At 33.3% G+C, this 19,372-nt stretch overlaps 1 protein-coding gene and 1 long non-coding RNA gene across 3 annotated transcripts in view; one reads left to right on the forward strand and one right to left on the reverse strand.

Annotated features, from left to right (window-relative positions):
• LOC124235665 (uncharacterized) overlaps positions 1–19,372 on the forward strand; it is a 77,088-nt gene that overhangs the window by 11,134 nt on the left and 46,582 nt on the right. For both annotated transcript variants that reach the window (XR_006887539.1, XR_006887540.1), the window contains one exon: positions 2,474–2,536. This is a non-coding gene — a long non-coding RNA (uncharacterized LOC124235665). The remainder of the gene's footprint in view (positions 1–2,473; positions 2,537–19,372) is intronic.
• Positions 16,408–19,372, reverse strand: part of DPH6 (diphthamine biosynthesis 6) — a 170,028-nt gene continuing 167,063 nt past the window's right edge. The window contains exons 8-9 of the mRNA XM_046653955.1: positions 19,151–19,238; positions 16,408–17,681 (exon numbers count right to left, since the gene is read on the reverse strand). Coding sequence (XP_046509911.1) covers positions 17,628–17,681; positions 19,151–19,238 — 142 coding nt within the window. The 3' untranslated portion in view covers positions 16,408–17,627. The remainder of the gene's footprint in view (positions 17,682–19,150; positions 19,239–19,372) is intronic.

The following is a 19,372-nucleotide window of genomic DNA, read 5'->3' on the forward strand; positions in this document are numbered from 1 at the left end:
ATGCCCACTACACAAAAGTGCATGATGTCTTTCTAGTTACATTGCTGCCTCATTTTCTATAGATACCTCCTCATGTTCCAATAACTATTATCTATGGTAGCAATGAATGGGTACAGCCTAGACTACTTTAAAAGATGGCTTTTAAGTCAATCATTCATCCTCTGACAAATTTAAAGAGTTGGCTAATTCATTTCAACTTAATTCAACAAATATTTATTGTGTGCCTACTAAATGCTAGGTTCCATGATGTTACATGTACTATGATGTCAGCAGTCAATAAGAGAGAAACGATCTGCCTCTCATCAAGCTTATAATCTAGTGTAGTAGGAAAACTGTAAAAATATGCTAAAGCAATGCCCATGTACTCTATTTCTAAAATTAGGAAATGTGACATTTAAAACAATCTCTAACAACGTTTGTTTCTCATGTAGAAAATACAATTTTACTAAGAGAAAAGAATGAGAGGCAGAAAGCTTTGCATATAGGAGGTCCCTCAACATTAAAGGGGCTAAACTGTTTAACCTAGGTTTTTTCCGGATAAGGCATTCATTACTTTTCAAGTTTAATAACAGCTGTGTTTAAGGCAGGTTAAACAACTTGTAATTAAACCTGAAGTAATCAATTAAGATAAGTTTGAAACATCAAGTCTATGTTTTATTATTAGATAGCTTTCTCTTTTAGAAGTTTATGATTACCACTGATGATAAAGGGAAGCCAGCCTGGAAAGAAAAATGTAAATTGCCAATCCTAAATCCATTTAAAAATGTTCTCTATCTTTAGAAAAATATTTGTTCCAAGTTGAAAGCCCCATTATATGCAATGGAACTGAATCTTAGCTCATAACTAGGGTTGGGTCAAAAGTCTAAACCAGAGATTTGAAATATACATAAATATTTGACCTGAATAAGGAAAGAAAATCTCCAGTTAAGTGAAAGCTGTATGTTTGAAAGTTCTCAGGAGACTCAATTACTATTCCTCATTCTTTTAGGAAACATAATTCAGGAGAGGCTTAAAAGGAAGTTTAAAAAATGCTAGATTCTCAAAGGATTTTATATTCTTTCATTCGATATTCACTTATTTAGGCAAATAAATAACCAAATGATAGATATCAAATTGAATCAACAAAAAGAAGCAGTTAAATATTATATGAGATAAGATACAGTATAATATTTTCCCACATGCACACCACAGCCTAAATTATAAACAAAATAAAAATAGGTTACTGGATTCCATAATTCTCTTCTGAACTTTATTCAGTTACAAAGAAGATGGAAAATTCTTTGTTTACATATTATGTCACAGTTAAAGAATGTGCAAAAGTATAAGCAGATACCAGTTCCTATCTTATTTCAAGATGAACTTGAACTATCTTTGGACCTAATCCAGAGGAATTACTTTTAACAGTGGAGAATCTTATTTTTAAAGTGCCTTTAATCCTTTGCCTTTAGTAAACTATTCGAAAAAAGAGCCACTTTGAGAAGAAAATTTTTATGTTTCAATTGTATCAACAATCCATGAACTTACACACACACACACATAAAAGGATCAACAGAGACTGTCAAAATACGTGGCTGCAAAGCATCATATTAGATGATATTTGCTCAATAAAGATAGAATTCTTGATATAATGTGGCACCCAAAGTACTCCTAACATTCATTGTGAAAATGCTATCACTCAAATAACAGAACAACTTAAACATTTTCTATGATTATAATAGCCATTTATAATTAATAGATATTATTAAATATTAAAATTATTGTTTATTACTGTTAGTATTACTAAAAAGTAGCTAATTTTTAATATTTGAGACTGACCTACTTTTTGGGGGAACTGCTTTAATCATTAATTCTTATTAAGACTTTTTTTCTATTCCGTCCACGACTACTTTATTGCTTCCAAAGACTTCAATTCCTCATCCGACTTTTAATATACTGAAAAGGCCAATATAACAATAAAAGCATTGCACTGAAAAAAATAAGCATTCTTCTGTTTTCTCACAAAAATTCTGTATTTGCAATAGACTGAGAAGTTTCCCCCTCCCTTTAACATGTAAGTATAGATTGTGTCCTTAGATTATAAACCATTAACATATTTTTATTTATTTATTTTTTTGAGGAAGATTAGCCTTGAGCTAACATCTGCTGCCAATCCTCCTCTTTTTTTTGCTGAGGAAGAGTGGTCCTGAGCTAACATCCGTGCCCGTCTTCTTCTACTTTATATGTGGGACACCTGCCACAGCATGGCCTGACAAGCAGTGTGTAGATCCGCACCTGGGATCCAAACCTGTGAATCCCGGGCCGCCAAATAGGAACGTGCAAACTTAATGCTGCATCACTGGGCTGGTTCCCCATTAACGTATTTTTAAAAGATTATTACCTAATTTTAGCACAAATAAGAAAAGTTCAGAAGCAAAAAATCTAGAATTCCTTACTAACAAAGCATTTCCTATGTTTCTTCTTGTCCTTTTTTCAGATGCATAAGTTTTACACATCTACAATCATACTATGGGCACAACGGTGCCTTTATCATTTAAAGGTATGTAATATGCAATTAACAATACTGTATACCCTGTATAATAAATATTTTAAACGGGTGTATACTGTTCCATTTAGTTGATGTGCTATAACTTAACTATTGCTATTAAAAAGAGAAAAGCAAAAGCATCCATATTTAAAATGGCTAGATAAGTACCTGGTACACAGTAAGTTCTATGTCAGTGTTGGCTTTCACTATGCTCATTATTATCATTATCGTTGCTATTATTCTGTAATTATTATTATTCTTAAAGTACTAGAAAAATGAAATGAAAAGAATAAAATGAAATATAAAATATTCAAATTAAATTGATATGTATATATTCTTGTGAAATCCAAGAGAACTAAAAACATACTAGAAATAATGAAACTTTTGTAAGATAGTTCTATAAAATGAATTTATAAAACACCAGAAGCTTTGTTTATACAAACAGTAACTTGTTAGAAAACATAATGGAACAAAATCACAATTATAGCTAACATTTATTGAACATTTGTTAAGTGCCAGGCATATTGTAAATACCTTAAATTTATTATATTTACACATTGATCTTCGAAACCATATGAGGTGCTATCATATTCATCAATTTAAGACATCTGCTGTAATACACATCATAATTTCAAAGATGTTAAAATATGGGAAAAACGTATGTCTTAGAATCAGTAAAATACAGTATTGTCATCCCTATTTTATAGAAAAAGAAATTTAGAAAAGAGAGGTTAGAAAATTTGTTCAAGGTTACTCAACATGAAAGTGGAAGGCAGCTGGTTCACTTTCTAACTATTTCTTGGTATATATAAATAAAGTTGTTTTTCTAAATTAACCTTGTACCCAGAAACATTACAAAAGGTCAGTATTAATTCTAAGAATGTTTTCATAGATTTGTTTTACATTTTCTATTTATACAGTTAGAATCTGCAAATGATAGTTTTATTTCTTCCTTTCCCTAACTATTCATTTATTTTTCTTGCCTTCCCCTTTGGTTGAACAGAAGTGGTGATTTCAGGCATCCTCATCTTGCCCTTAAACTTGAATGGAAAGATTGCATCATTTCACAGTGAAGTATGATGTTTGCCGCATCTACTGTAGTGTTCATGTGTTTTTGTCTTTGTTATTCTGTTAATATGGTGACATTATTGACTGATTTTCAGATGTTAAATCTGTCTTGCATCCCTGGAATAACCCAACTTGATCATGATCTAGGATTCAGTTTATATATCCCAGGTATAACTTGACAATATTTTGTGAAGGATTTTTAAATCTATGTTCATGAGTGAGATTGATTAACTAGTTTTCCTATTTCTTAATGTCATCATCAGATTTTATTTCCAAGTATATTTAAAAAAAAATTAGTATCATGAGTTTAATGCAAATACGGATTGAAAATGTATCAAATATCAGTAAAGATTGATTTAACCCATTGAGTAAAGGTGGTCCAAGAGGATCTGAGAGAAGATATGCATGTAATAAAAGAACTCAAATAAGACTGAGGGGCACATATACAAAACTAGTTAATGTCCTACAGGGCAATAAAATTGTAACTTTTGAGGTTATCTTTTCTAATTCACAGAAACCACTCACAGCCCTACTGGACAAAAATCTATATACTAATTACTAACTTCATTGAGTCTAGGCCTTAACCAGTAAATTCTAAGTAAAATAAAAATTCCTCTTCTAGAGAATTAAATATTCCTTGAGTGGGCTTGTTCAACAGCACTCCAGAGTAACACAGAAAGGATGTGCAGTAAGTCATCCTTTCCAAAACGTTTTGAGTAGAAATGCCGGGTACACTTAACAGAATCTTGCTTATACTAACCTCATAAAACGAGTCCCCTATTCTGTTTTCTTGAAAAGTTTCTGTAAAATCGGCAATTTTCCCCTTAAATGCTTGGTAAAATTTGCATGGGAAGCCCTTTAGGCCTGGAAATGTGTGAAGCTTTTTAGTAATAAATTTAATTTCTTTCACATATATAGGACTATTCAGATTTGCCATATTTTTGTGCTTTCAAAGTTTTCTAGGAACTCTTCCATTTCATGTAAGTTTTCAAGTTTACTAGCATAGAGTGGTTGGCAATATCCTCTCTTATCTTTTTAACATATGAAGGAACCATAACGATGTCCTCCTTTTAAGATTTCTGTTACTGATCATTCATGCCTTGGTCCTTTTTATCTCAATGAGTGTTGCCCAGGATTGATCGACTTTAGTCATTTCCAAGAACCAGTTGTTGGCTTTGGCGACTTCTCTATTTTATGTTTATATTCTATTTAGTGAATTTCTTTTTTAACTTCATTGTTTCTTTCTTTGTTTCTTTGGGTTAAATTGCTATTCTTTATCCAACTTGTTATAATGATTGCTTAACACTGATTTTCAGCTATTCTCCTTATATAATACATATACTTGATATATATATATATATTTGAGGCTATAAATTTCACTGGAAATACTGCTTTAACATTATTTCACAATTTTGACATGTCAAATTTTTCATTAGCTATTTGTTCAAAATTCATTAATTTCCTTTGGTATTTATTCTTTGTGCCATGCATTATTTAGAAATTTATTGCTTTATTCCACATATTTGAAGATTTTCTAGCTATCTTTTTTTTATTTTGGTAAAAAATGTAACATAAAATTTACCATCTTAACCATTTTTCAATATATAGTACAGTAGTATTAACTACACGTACCTTATTGTGAAAAACATGTCTGGAAATTTTTCATCTTGCAAAACTGATACTCTATACCCATTGAACAACTTCTCTCTTCCTCCTCCCCCCAGTACCTGGCAACCAACATTCTCTGTTTCTAAGAGTTGAGTACTTTAGATACCTCATATAAGTGGAATCATGCAGCATTTGTCTTTTTGTGTCTAGCTTATGTTACATACTGTTTTTTTTACATACTGATCCTCCATACTGTTTTCCACAGTGGTTGCACCATTTTACATTCCCACCAAGAGTGCACAAGGGTTCCAATTCCTCTGCATCCTTGCCAACACTTGGTATTTTTTATGTTTTTTTTTTTTTTAATAGTAGCCATTCTAGCGAAAGTGAGGCGATATCTCATTGTAGTTTTTATTTGCATATCCCTGACAATTAGTGATGCTGAGCATCTTTTTATATCCCTTTTTGCCATTTGTAGATCTTCTTTGGAGAGATGTCTATTCATGAACTTTGCCCATTTTTAAACTGGATTATTGTTGTTGTTGAGTTGTAGGAGTTCTTTAAATACACTGGATACTAATATGGTTTGCAAATATTTTCTCCCATTCTGTAGGTTGCTTTTTCACTCTGTTGATTGATTCCATTGCTGTGCAGAAGTTTTTAAGTTTGATGTAGTGCCAGTTGTCTATCTTGCCTTTGGTGCTTGTGCTTTTGGTGTCATATCCAAGAAATCATTGCCAGAGCCAATGTCATGAAGGTTTTCCCTTCATGTTTTCTACTAGGAGTTTTATAGTTTCAGGTCTTATGTTTAGGTCTTTAATTGATTTTGAGTTAATTTTTGTATATGATATAAAGTAAGGGTTCATATTTATTCTTTTATATGTTATTCTTTCGTATGTGGATATCCAGTTTTCCCAGCACCATTTGTTGAAAATACCAACCTTACCCCATTGTGTAATCTTGGCACTGTTGTCGAAGATCATTTGACTATATACATGAGGGTTTATTTCTGGGCTCTCTATTCTGTTCCATTAGTCTACATGTCTGTCTTTATGCCAGTATCATACTTTTTAGATTACTGTAGCTTTGTAATATGTTTTGAAATTAGCAAGTGTGAAGCCTCCAGCATTGTTTTCCTTTTTCAAGATTGCCTTGGTTATTTGGGGTCCTATGAGATTCCATATGAACTTTAGGCTGGTTGTTTCCATTTTTGAAAAACAAATGCCATTGGGATTTTGATAGATACTGCATCGAATTTGTGGATTGCTCTGGGTAGCATGAATAATTTAACAATATTAAGTCTTCCAAACTATGAACATGGGATGTCTTTCATTTATTTGTCTCTAATTTTTTTTCAGCAATATTTGTGTCTTTAATTTTTTCCAGCAATGTTTGTAGCTCTCAGTGTATAAATCTTTCATCTCCTTGGTTAAGTTTATTCTTAAAGATTTTGTTCTTTTTAAGGCTATTGTAAGTGGGACTATTTTCTTAATTTCTCTTTCAGATTGTTTGTTGTTAGTGTATAGAAATGCAACTGGTTTTTGTCTGTTGATTTTGTATCCTGCAACTGCTGAATTTTTTCATTAGTTCTAACAATTTTTTTTTTGTGGAATCCTTAGGTTTTCTGTATATAAGATTATGTCATCTGCCAACAGAGAAAATTTTGCTTCTTCTTTTCTGATTTGGATGGCTTTTTGCTTCTTCTTGCCTAATTGCTCTGGCTAGGACTTCTAGAACTATGTTGAATAGAAGTGGTGAGAGAGCATACTTGCCTTGTTCCTAATCTTAGTAGAAAATCTTTCAGTTTTTCACCATTGAGTATAATGATAGCTGTGGACTTTCATCTATGGTTTTTATTATTATTTGAAGTAATTTCCTTCTATTCTTAGTTTGTTGAGTGTTTTCATCATGTAGGGTGTTGAATTTTGTCATGCTTTTTCTGCATCAATTGAGATAATCATGTGGTTTTGTCCTACATTCTGTTAATGTGGTATATTATATTGATTGATCTTCATATGCTGAACCACTGTTGTTGCATTCTGTGAATAAATCTCACTTGGTCATGATGTATACTTCTTTTAATATATTTTGTGTTGTGTTTGCTTGTATGTTGTTAAGAACTTTTATATCAACATTTATCAGGGATATTGGACTGCAGTTTTCTTTTCTTGTAGTATATTTGCCTGATTTGGTATCAAGGTAATACTGGCCTCATAAAATGAGTTCGGAAGTGGTCCCTCCTCTACACTTTTTTGGAAGAGTTTGAGAAGAATTAGTATTAATTCTTTGAATGTTGGTAGAATTCTTCAGTGAAGCCATCTGGTCCTGGGCTTTTTGTTTTGTTGAGAAGTTTTTGATTAGTGATTCAATCTCCTTACTATTTATAGGTCTTCTCAGATTTTAAATTCCTTCATGATTCAGTCTTGATAGGTTTAATATTTCTAAAAAATTATTCATTTCTTGTATGTTATCAATGTTTTGGCATACAATTGTTCATAATAGTCTCTTATGATCATTTTTATTTCTGTGATACACAGTTGCAATGTCTTTTCTATCATTTTTTATTTTTGTTACTTGAGTCTTCTCTTTTTCTTAGTCTAGCTAAAGGTTTTAAATTTTGTTGACCTTTTCAAAAATCCAACACTAAGTTTCTCTGTTTTTTTTTTCTATTGTTCTTCTATTCTTTATTTTGTGTATTTCTGCTTTAATCTTTATGATGTCTTTCCTTCTGTTAACTTTGGGTTTAGCGTGTTCCCCTTTTTCTAGTTCCTTGAGGTGTAAAGTTAAGTTGTTGATTTGAAATCTTTCTATCTTTCTTGTTTCTAATGTATGTGTTTACCGCTATTAATTTCTCTCTTGGTATTGCTTTTTTTGCATCCTGTAAGTTTTGATTTTCATTATCTGTATTCATTTCCATTTGTCTCAAGATATTTCTAATTTCTCTTGTGATTTTTTTTCTGTGACTCATTGGTTGTTCAAGACTGTGTTAATTTCAACATATGTGTGAATTTTCCAGTTTTCCTTTTGCTATTGTTTTCTAGTTTCACTCCACTGGGGTTGGAAAAGATACTTGGTATGATTTCAACCCTCTTCAATTTGCTAAAACTTGTTTTGTGGCCTAACAAATGATCTATCCTGGAGAATGTTCCTTGTGTGCTTGAGAAGAATGTGTATGCTGCTGTTTGGTGGAATATTATTTTTATGTCTACTAGGTCCAATTAGTCTACAATATGGTTGAAATCCTCTGTTTCCTTGATTGCCTTTGATCTGGTTCATCTATACATTATTGAAAGTGGAATATTGAAATCTCTACCATTATTGTGTTACTGTCTATTTCTCACTTCAATTCTGTCAATGTTTTCCCCATATATTTGGGTGCTCTGCTGTTAGGTGCATATATATTTATAGTTGTTATACCTTCCGGGTGAATTGAGTCTTTTATCATTATATAATGTCCTTCTTTATCTCTTGTGACAGCTTTTGACTTAAAGTCTATCTGATATAAGTATGGCCACCCCTGCTCTCTTTTGGTTACCATTTTCATGGAATATCTTTCTCTATCCTTTCACATTCAGCCTATGTATATCTTTATATCTAAAGTGTATCTCTTGTAGACAACATACAGTTGTATCTTATTTTTTTTATCCATTCAGTCACTTTATGTCTTTTGATTGGGGAGTTTAATCTATTTAAAGTAATTACTGATAGAGAAGGACTTACTATTGTAATTTTGTTGTTTCTTTATGTCCTATTTTGTCACTCTTTTCTCTCTTGTACCTGTCCTTTGTGTTTTGTTGATTTTTCTGTAGTGACATGCTTTGATTCCTTTCTCATTTTCTTTTGTGCATCTTCTATAGGTAATATCTTTGTGGTTACCATGGGAATTACATAAATCATCTTACAACAATCTGTTTTAAAATAAAAACAACTTAACATCAATCACATATAAAACTCTACTCCTTTACACTTCTCCTTCCCAGTTTATGTTATCAATGTCACAAATTATATCTTTGCATATTTTGAATACTTCAACATAGTTTTATAGTTGCAGTTTTTTATGATTTCATTTGTAAAATTCTATACCAGAATTAAAAGTAATTTATACACCATCATTATAATATTACAAGATTCTGTATCTGTCTATGTATTTACCTTTATTAGAGAGCTTTACATTTTCATATACATTAGTGTTGTGCTGTCTAGTGTCTTGTTCTTTCAACTTGAAGAACTCCCTTTAGCAATACTGGTAAGGAAGGCAAGTCTAGTGGGGATGAACCCCCTCAGCTTTTGTTTATCTGGGAAGGTCTTTATTTCTCTTTCCTTTAAAATTTTCCTTAATAAAATGATGGAATAAAACTAAAATGAAGTTATGAAATTTTCAAACAAAAACTAAGGAAAATTATTACTAGCAGACCCACACCAAAGGATACTGAGGGATGTTAAGGACTTAAGATGAATATTATTAACTAGAGTTAAATAGTTGTTTATTTCTTGAGGATAAAAATTACAGTGAAATAGACAAACGATGAGTGCATCATCAGTAAGATTTGACAAATGCATTACTGTCATCCTTAATGCTCCCTCACTTTTATTTTTGAAGAATATTTTTGCTGAGTATAGAATTCTAGGATGACAGTTATTTTCATTTAGCACTGCAAAATATATGAATCCATTGTTTTGGCTTCTTTTTTTCTGTTGAAAAGTAGGTTTCATTCTAATAGTTGCTTCCTTAAAAGCATCCTGTTTTTAACACATTTTGGCTGTTTTCAAATTTTTTTCTTTGCTTTTGCTTCCAGCAGTTTTATCATCATGTGCCTAAATATGTAGCTCTTTTTGTTTCATCTGTGGTTCATAAACCCCTTGAATCTGTACCTTGGTGTGTTTCACCAATTTTGGAAAGTTCTCTGACAATAGCTTTTCAAATATTGCACCTTTCCCATTATCCCTCTCCTCTCTTTCTGACACTCTAATTACATGTATCTCAGACCTTCTCACTGTTTCTATTTCTCCTAACCTCTAATGTGTATTCTCTTTGTTTCTCTCCATACTTCATTCTGAATGCTTTCTTTTGATCTCTCTTCCAATTTACTGAATCACTCTTTGGCTGTATCTACAGGCTTCTGGCAAGATCTTTACCCCTTCCCTACCCTACTCCAGACTCTCACAGCACACGACCACTATCTGCCATATCACCAAAAGGATGATTATTACCCTCAGTCTGGGTTTAAATCTGTCACCAGAGAAGCCAAGGATTCTCAAGTCATGCTTATTCTATAAAATCCAATCCCCATCTCTATGGGCAGTGAGACAACTTTCCCACCATTCCTTCTATTTTATATATTTGATTTCATTGTTTGTCTGTATCATTCCATAAAATAAAAGGTCCATGAAGGAAATAAGTTTTGGATGTTCAATTCATTATTGTATCCACACTGTATGAAAAGTGCTAGGCATATAGATGTAAGCACTCAATAAATATGTTAAATGAATAAATAGTATGCCACTTCTCTTTTATAAGAAATCACCAAAGTAAAGCTTTATGAAAACACCAACCAGAAACTTTATTTTTTTAAGCAACAACAATAAAAGGCTGCCTGGGAGACCATAAAACACATCAAAGAAAAAAAGATAGTCAATTAGAGTTTGAAAGCAGAGAAGGAAATCAATTGATTCATTATTTTTATTATCTTCCACCAAACATAAGTCTACCACAGATTTTGGGTTCAAAAATATTCTTCCACTGCTTAGTTTGATTCCTGACTTCTTGACATAGTGGTGCATTGTTGCCACTACTGAAATCCATGCATTAGGGACAGAAATGAGTCAAGTAGCTCTCTAAATTTGGGTGAATCTGATGCTTAATTTATTAATCTGTTCCAATGACCATTTGTAGCAGCAGTGACCCAGCGGTACCAAAGGCCAAAATCCATCTGAATCCTAAGTTAAATCATTGAGGTTTATAGAATTAGGTTTAAAAACCTGCTAAATGCCTTGCTCTCTCTTACCAAATCAGTTTCCTGCTTTTCAGCCTGAGAGCAAAGATGGGGAGAGGGTTGCGTGAGGTAGGAAAGTTGTGCTGAACCGAATGTTGGTGAATAAAAGTCATCCTTTATCTTTCTCCTTCCTTTGTCCTTTCTGTAAGGAAATATTCTCGACATGGCATAGAGACAGTGGCAGTATATCTCCATAGAGGGGATCTTGGAACTTACACATGTTGCTATGAGCAGGGAGAGCAAATTCCCATGCACAACACACTCAAGAGGTCTGCCATTTGAATACTTTTAGTCATGATTATGTATAGACTTCCCCCCCAGGATTCTCTGCTTAGACTTTACTATAGGATCAATTCGATTTCAACCCACGTTGTGGGTACTGTTTTCACTTGAGTTCTATGGAAAGTTTTAAAGGGCCCTAGCATGTTTCTTTCAATTTAGACTACTAAAATGTTGTAGAATAACATTTAAATATTTATTTAGCAATGGAAATCACTACACCTTGTCCTCCACCTCAATTAATTTTCTTAATCAAATATTTTTAAATTTACAAATATATGCTCATTGTAAGAAGTCATACATTAAACAGAGAGATAAAGAATTAAGCTTCTCCTAAAGAAACCAATGTCAGGTTATTATATGCCCAACTTTTACTATCCTCATTCACATATAAATAAATATATAAGCTCTCTGCCTCTACTGCTATTTTTTAGAAAACAGCATCATATCCTACACATCACTCTTCACCTTGACTCAACATTATGGTCATAACTTCTGTTCAGACTTGTGATATCTATGACTGCAATCATGATGCTAGGACTAATTATTACCTGTAATAATTTCAATTTAGAGTTAGAATTAGAATTACTCTGTAATTTGCCCTTATTTATAGTGAATTCCATGTATGCCTAACAGTTTTTTAAACAGACTAGGTACTCACAGGTATTTGTTGAATTGAAGAGAAAAATAAAAGTACAGAGATAATTTAATGTTATAAAGTTTTTAAGATATCTGATGATATTTTTGAAATAAAGCAAAATAAAATGAAAGAGCCAAGAATGGGCTATAGACTATGGTGTCTTTAAAAGTTACAACTTCTAGGAATGTGAGCTTTTCTAATTATATAAAATATATAATTGTCCTATGAGATTATTTCAACAAAAAACAAAATTAAGTGCTAAGTGATAATAGGGCACATTAGTACTTGTGAGATTATTTCAACAAAAACCAAAATTAAGTACTAAGTGATAGTAGGGTACGTTAGTAAAATTGGGGCTAAGTTTCCAGGAGCCTTGTCTCTTTATGAATACAATGGCTTTGCCAACAATTAATTTGAAATATTATTTCCCATAAAGCTGTTTGAAAAATCTAAAACAACTACATAAGGAAGAAAAGAGCTTGTGAATAGTTACAAGTAAAAGTCTTGATTCTTCTGTTAAAGGTTATGCATTTTAATATGATCTTTTGGCTGATTTATGTAAAGCTTTGTAGTTTTCATTTTCTCAAGCCTGTCACTGTAGTGATGTATGGTACATTTTAGCATCAAGTTTGCCATAAGCAATAAAGTCAGGGCCCCAAAAGAAATTTTAATATATTTCCCCATTTTTAACCTGGAGCTTTCCATTATTCAGTTACTTTGTTTGGGATCCCATTTTTAGTTGATATAAGTGTTATACTCACATAAATAATTTTAAGATTTTAACTTAAAGGTAAAATTTAAATAGATTAATTATTCAATATTAAAGTTTAAGGGTCATCACACATAAAGTAAAAATCTGAGTGATAAATTTTACATTATCAGCTTCTCTAAAGGCTATATGTTATAGTCTAGTTTGCTTGGAGCATTTTTATCTAACAACAAGATAAAAGAAAATAAACAAGAAAGTAACTTTCATTAAATGGTATGCAACATGAAATGAAAGCACATGTCTATAAAATTCTGTAAGAAGAAAAATTGAGTATGAAAATAACAAATAATCAATTAAATTAAAAAATCTTATTGCAGAACTAATAGCTGTTATAGAGGGTATGAAGAGATGAAAAAGGAGCAGTCTTCAAAAAATTTCCAATTTAGTAGAAATAATAAGGTATAAGTCCTTAAACAACTATAACATAAAGCTGATTAAGTTATTTGTCACAAGAAAGGAAGAAACAAAGTGTAACAGCAGTTCATCTGGTGTGGCTAAATGTATAAGAGTATTTGAGTTCAATCTTGCATCATGGGCAGGATGTAAATAGTTAAAGAAAGAAAAGAAAGGAAGACAGATGAGATAGAATAAGCTAAGACAAGGGAGGAGAGAAGCAGAGGCATAGTGAGGAAGCGTCAACTGTTCCGTATTACTGCAGCAAAGGATATAGGTAGAGGAGTCCTGAGAGCAAGACTGAAAAAGGATGTTATGATAATATGTCAGATGGCCTTCTGTTCATGGTTAAACATCTTGTTTATTTAGAAAACAATTTAACAGTATTTTGGATTTTTGTGCAGAGAAACAAAAACTAGAAACAGTGGAATAGAATGTGGAGAGAATGAAAGGAAGGAGTCCACTTAAAGAAGCTGTGTCTTCTCCAAGAGTTTGGGCAAGATACAACTTTAACTAGAGAGACAGGCACGGAGGTGGAATGGTCTAAGAGATGTATTAGAACCAGCATATAAAGGAATAGATAACTAACTGAATGTCAGTGGTAAAGGAGAGACAGCTGTAAGAGATGAGGCCAACACACTGTGCCTGAGTTACTAAGGGGAACACAGTTGTGTTAAATAACAAAAACAGGGAAAACATACACTTGGAGGGAAAATGAGTTCAAGGTTTGTAGATAATGAGCTTGATCCACATTGGCAGTCATGTCCAGTAGCCAGTCAGACATAAGGATCTAGAGTTAAAGAGACAGAGTAGATACTAGTAGAAAGACCAGAAAGAGAGTGACTTGAGAATCATCTGCATAGAGGTGAAACGTAAACTTGTGGGAAAAGACAAAATCTCAGAAAGAGAAAATATTGAAAAATAAAAACATGAAGCCTTAAAAAGAACTTAAAGCATTATCCATGTTGAAGATGAGAAACATGGAAGCTACTGAAGGAGAGAGAAGAAATCTTGAGCCAGTAGAAGAAAAGTCAGAATGGTACAGTGACATATAAACATTATAGGGGAAATTTTCAAGTAGATGGTGGCCAATATTATCAAAGAAGGGATTAATTAAGGATTATGAAGACAGAAAAGACCAACAGCAGTTCATCAAGGTAATTCAGGTCAAGCTAGATTGCAAATGTGTTATAGAGTGAATAGAAACTAAAGGAATTCAGGGAACAGATACAGATTTTCAGAGTGCATTCAAGGTACTACATTCTAGGTGTCGTTATTATTTGGGGCGGAGTGTTAATTAATTTATTAATAGGAGTTTGAAATGACAATGTGATTTTGATAAAACACGTGGAAGAGTATCTGTCACTTTTGCCCTCTAGCATTAATTCAACTTTCTTTTGGCAATCTCACACTTTATTTTCCTTCTAGAGAATCCTCTTCTCTATTACCCAGGTGGGCTCAGGGATAAAGCTGGTGACTTGGCCAAAGCTTTGCCCAAACTATGGAGATGCAATGGGATTTCTGGGTAAAACAGTCTCACCATTTCCCTCTGGACCCACACTAAGAATGCCACCTCAAAGCCTGCTATTTGCAAAAAAAGGAAAAAAAAAGAGGAGGCAACATTTAACATATTAACTTCTAACAATGACAATAAAAAAGACGTCTAAGCAAAACTATAATGAAAGAAATCAAAGAGGAACTAAATAAATGGAGAGATATTCTATGATCATGGAGATCAATATTGTTAAGATGTCAGTTCTGGGGCTGGCCCGGTGATGCAGCGGTTAAGTTCGCATGTGCCACTTTTTGGTGGCCCGGGGTTCACTGGTTCGGATCCCGGGTGCGGACATGGCACCTCTTGGCACACCATGATGTGGTAGGAGTCCCACATATAAAGTAGAGGAAGATGGGCATGGATGTTAGCTCAGGGCCAGGCTTCCTCAGCAAAAAAAGAAGAGGACTGGCAGTAGTTAGCTCAGGGTAATCTTCCTCAAAAAAAAAAGCATGTCAACTCTTTCTAACTTGATCTATAGCTTCAACACAATCCCAATCAAAACCTCAACAAGTTACTTTGTGGATATAAACAAACTGATGCTAATGTTTATATGAAAAGGTAAAAGACTTAGAATAGTCAACAAAATATTGGAGAAGAACAAAGGTGGAAGACTGACATTACTGACTTCAAGACATACTAGAAAGCTACAGTAATTAAGATGTTGTGTACTGGCAAAACGGTAGACAGATCAGTGGAACAGAATAAAGAGAAATAGAGAAATAGATTCACAGAGATATAGTTAACTGATTTTTGACAAAAGAATAAGGCAAATAACGAAAAAATGATAGTCTTTTCAACAAATGGTGCTAGAACAGTTAGATATCCGCATACAAAAAAGTGAATCCAGACACAGTCCTTATACCTCTTTACAAAAATTAACTCAAAATGGATCATAGACCCAAATGTAAAATGCAAAACTATAAAACTCCTAGAAGATAACACATGAGATAATCTACATGACCTTCAGTTTGGCTTTGAGTTTTTAGATACAACACCCAAGGCATAATTCATGAAAGAAATAACTGATAGGCTGGACTTCATTAAAATGAAAACTTCTACTTTGTGAAAGATACTGCCAAGAGAATGACAAGACAAACTACACACTAGGAGAAAATATTTGCAAAAGACATAGCCGACAAAGAACTATTAACCAAAAGATACAAAGACCTCTTAAAACTCAATAATAAGAAAACAAACAACTCAACTAAAAAATGGGCAAAAGATCTGAACAGATACTTTATTAAAGAAGATGTAGAGATGGCAAATAAGCATATGAAAAGATGCTCTACATCATATGTCATCACGGAAATGCAAATTAAAACAACGAGATACCACTACACACCTACTAGAATGGCAACAGTCCAAACTACTAAAGACAACACTAAATGCTGGTGATGAGGTAGAGTGAGTGGAACTCTCATTCATTGTTGGTGGGAATGAAAAATGGTGCAGCCACTTTGGTGGTTTCTTATAAAACTAAACATACTTTTACCATATTTATCCAGCAATCACACTCCTTGGTATTTACCCGAAGGAGTTGAAAACATATGTCTACACAAAAACCTGCAGACAGATGTTTATAGCAGCTTTATTCATAATTGCCAAAACTTGGAAGCAACCGAGATGTCCTTTGGTAGGTGAATGGATAAATAAACTGTGGTATATCTAGACACCGGAATATTATTCAGCACTTAAAAACTCATGAAAAGGCATGGAAGAAGCTTAAATGTATATTACTAGGTGGAAAAAAAATTTGAAAAGGCTACATGCTGTATGATTTCAACTACATGACATTCTAGAAAAGGCAAAACTATAGACAGTAAAAAGATCAGTAGTTGCCAGGGGTGAGAGGGAAAGGAAGGATGAATAGGCAGAGCACAGAAGACTTTTTAGGGTAATGAAGCTGTTCTGTATGATACTATAATGGTAGATACATGTCATTATACATTTGCCAAAATCCATAGAATGTACAACATCAAGAGTGAACTGTAATGTCTATGGAGTTTGGGTGATGCTGTGTCAATGTAGGTTCATTGATTGTAACAAATATATCACTCTGGTGCCTGATGTTGACAGTGGGGGAGGCTGTGCATGTGTAGGGGTAAGGGGTATACGGGAACTCTGTACTTTCTGCTCAATTTTGTTGTGAATCCAAAATTGCTCTAAAAAATAAAGTCTATTTCAAAATAAAGTTGTCTAAGGTCAGTACAGGTAATACACAAAATTGCAGTTTTTAATGTTCTAAAACAACCAGTAAGAATTAACAATATTCTTCCTGATTGTCCAATGATGTTACTACATTGAATATATTCAAAACAAAATGATAAATCACTTTGTAACACTCAGTAGAATAAACTTGATTGGCTAAATAAAGTGATTGTCTTTTCATCCTCAATTTTAAATGCCTCTGCATCATGATATTATTGGCAGAGATGAGAGAAGGAAAGAGAGAAAGAGGAAAATAAACCATCGTGCTGGAGGCCAAGAAACGTTACAGAAATGAAGATTGGAGATGAAGTAAAAGGGGAAAAAAGGTGCACATATCACATAGAGGTCACGGTAAGATGTGTTAACAAAAGTCAGAGAAAGAACGAATATTGAGGAAGTTGACAGTATTAACGAACAAGGCATTCACATCTCCTCAATTAATCAAAGGTTCTATTAACTTCTGATAAAAATATACATTTTTAGAATAAAAAAAAGTAACGAGAAAAAGCTGGACATAATAATTGAGAAAATGTTATGTAATTTTTCCATATAGAAATGGCAGCTTAGCAAACAATGTTCAAAAATACTTTTCAAGAATTATGTATACAATGAGATGCTCTGTAGTTGTCAGGCACTGGGGAGACCTAAAAAAAAAGAAGGAAACATCATATTTATTCAGTGTCAGTGAATATCCTACCTTAAAGAAATAACATTCTTTTCTGCAAGAGGGCAAATGAACTGTGAAGACCAATGAAATATCAAAACAAGGTGAATGATGAGCTATTTAGGTAGAGCTGAATACACAACGGCCAACGTGTCTAAACAAGAATTCAGCGGTTTTGATTTTTCCGTGTGTGCACATGGCAGCAATAGTAGCAGAGACCTAGAAGTAACGGGTTCCTTTCAGTGCATCTGAAGGATGTTTGCACAGTACAGCTTCATTCTCTTAAGGGTTACCAGCTTCATGCCTAAAGGTCACCAATAGTCATCTTCTAGCCCAATTTAATGACCTATTTTCAATCTTGCCTATCCTAATTTTTCTGGAGAAATGACACCAATAATTATTCTCTACTTTTGGAAACTCTCATCATAAGATTTCTAGAGTTATCATTCTTTTCCTTCCTTTTCCAATCCTCATTAACCCTCTCGATTCTTCAAATTCCCTATCACATATAACTGTGGGTATGTTTCAAGACTTGGTGATAGAACAATGAAGATACAGAAGACCTTTTCCAATCCTTTACATCTCAAGGAGCAGATCTTTCATCCAAGGGTCTAATCCAGATCTTTCCTATTCCACAATACATCTTTAAATTGACATTCTGCTCTGTCTTGACAATCAAGGTATTTAAAATAGAACTCTTTATCACACTTTTTTTTAATGCTTTTTTGGTGAGGAAGATTGGCCCTGAGTTAACATCTGTTGCCAATCTTCTATTTTTTTTTCCCTCCCCAAAGCCCCAGTACATAGCTGTATATCCTAGTTGTAGGTCATTCCAGTTCCTCTATGTGGGATGCTGCCACAGCATGGCCTGATGAGCAGTGTGTAGGTTCGTGCCCAGGATGCAAACCAGGAGCCCTGTGCTGCCCAAGTGGAGTGTGCAAACTAAACCTCTGGCCCTGGGGCCAGCCTCTCTTCATCACACTTTTGCCTTACTTTCCATCTTTCATTTGTACTTCTGTTCCCTTGGATATTTTTGGAAAAGCTTTTATTTTTCCTTTTCCTCCCCTCTTAAACTTTGTATAATGAATACCTGATTCATTCTGAAACCTTTCCTCTAAGGCTTATGCACAATAAACCTAATTCTTATTTTACTAGATGATTTAATATGTGGTTACATACTGTTCTGTCTTCTCATTGTTTAATGTATGTATGATTCCCTTTTCAACGGAACTGCAAACTCTTCAGAAATGTAGCATCTTTTGTATCATATAGAGCTCTCAAAACTATAAACATTTGCAAAATTCTTAGTTTGACTGAGGATCTGAAAAAAAAATCACTAATGATAAGATGAATTTTTTTACCCTTTCATCTGTTATAGAATTTATATACAGAGCCAACGCTTATATCTCAATTGTCTCTTGAAATCACTTGAATCTTAGATTTACTTGCCTTGTCCTCCAAGTGCAATTCTAACAGGCGCAGATAAGCCACAGGTGCAAATGCATCAGCTGAATGTATGACGACTTCTGATGAATCCCTGAAACACAAAAATTTTATATTGTGTTTACCTACCACATAAACTGTGGCAAATCATTCCTGCCAGTGACTAGAAGAGACCAAAAATCCTTGTTTTGTATTCATTTCCACTGGTATACAATATGTAGTGATTAA

The sequence above is a fragment of the Equus quagga genome, chromosome 2, assembly GCF_021613505.1.
Source record: "Equus quagga isolate Etosha38 chromosome 2, UCLA_HA_Equagga_1.0, whole genome shotgun sequence".
In the NCBI taxonomy this organism is placed as follows: Eukaryota; Metazoa; Chordata; class Mammalia; order Perissodactyla; family Equidae; genus Equus; species Equus quagga.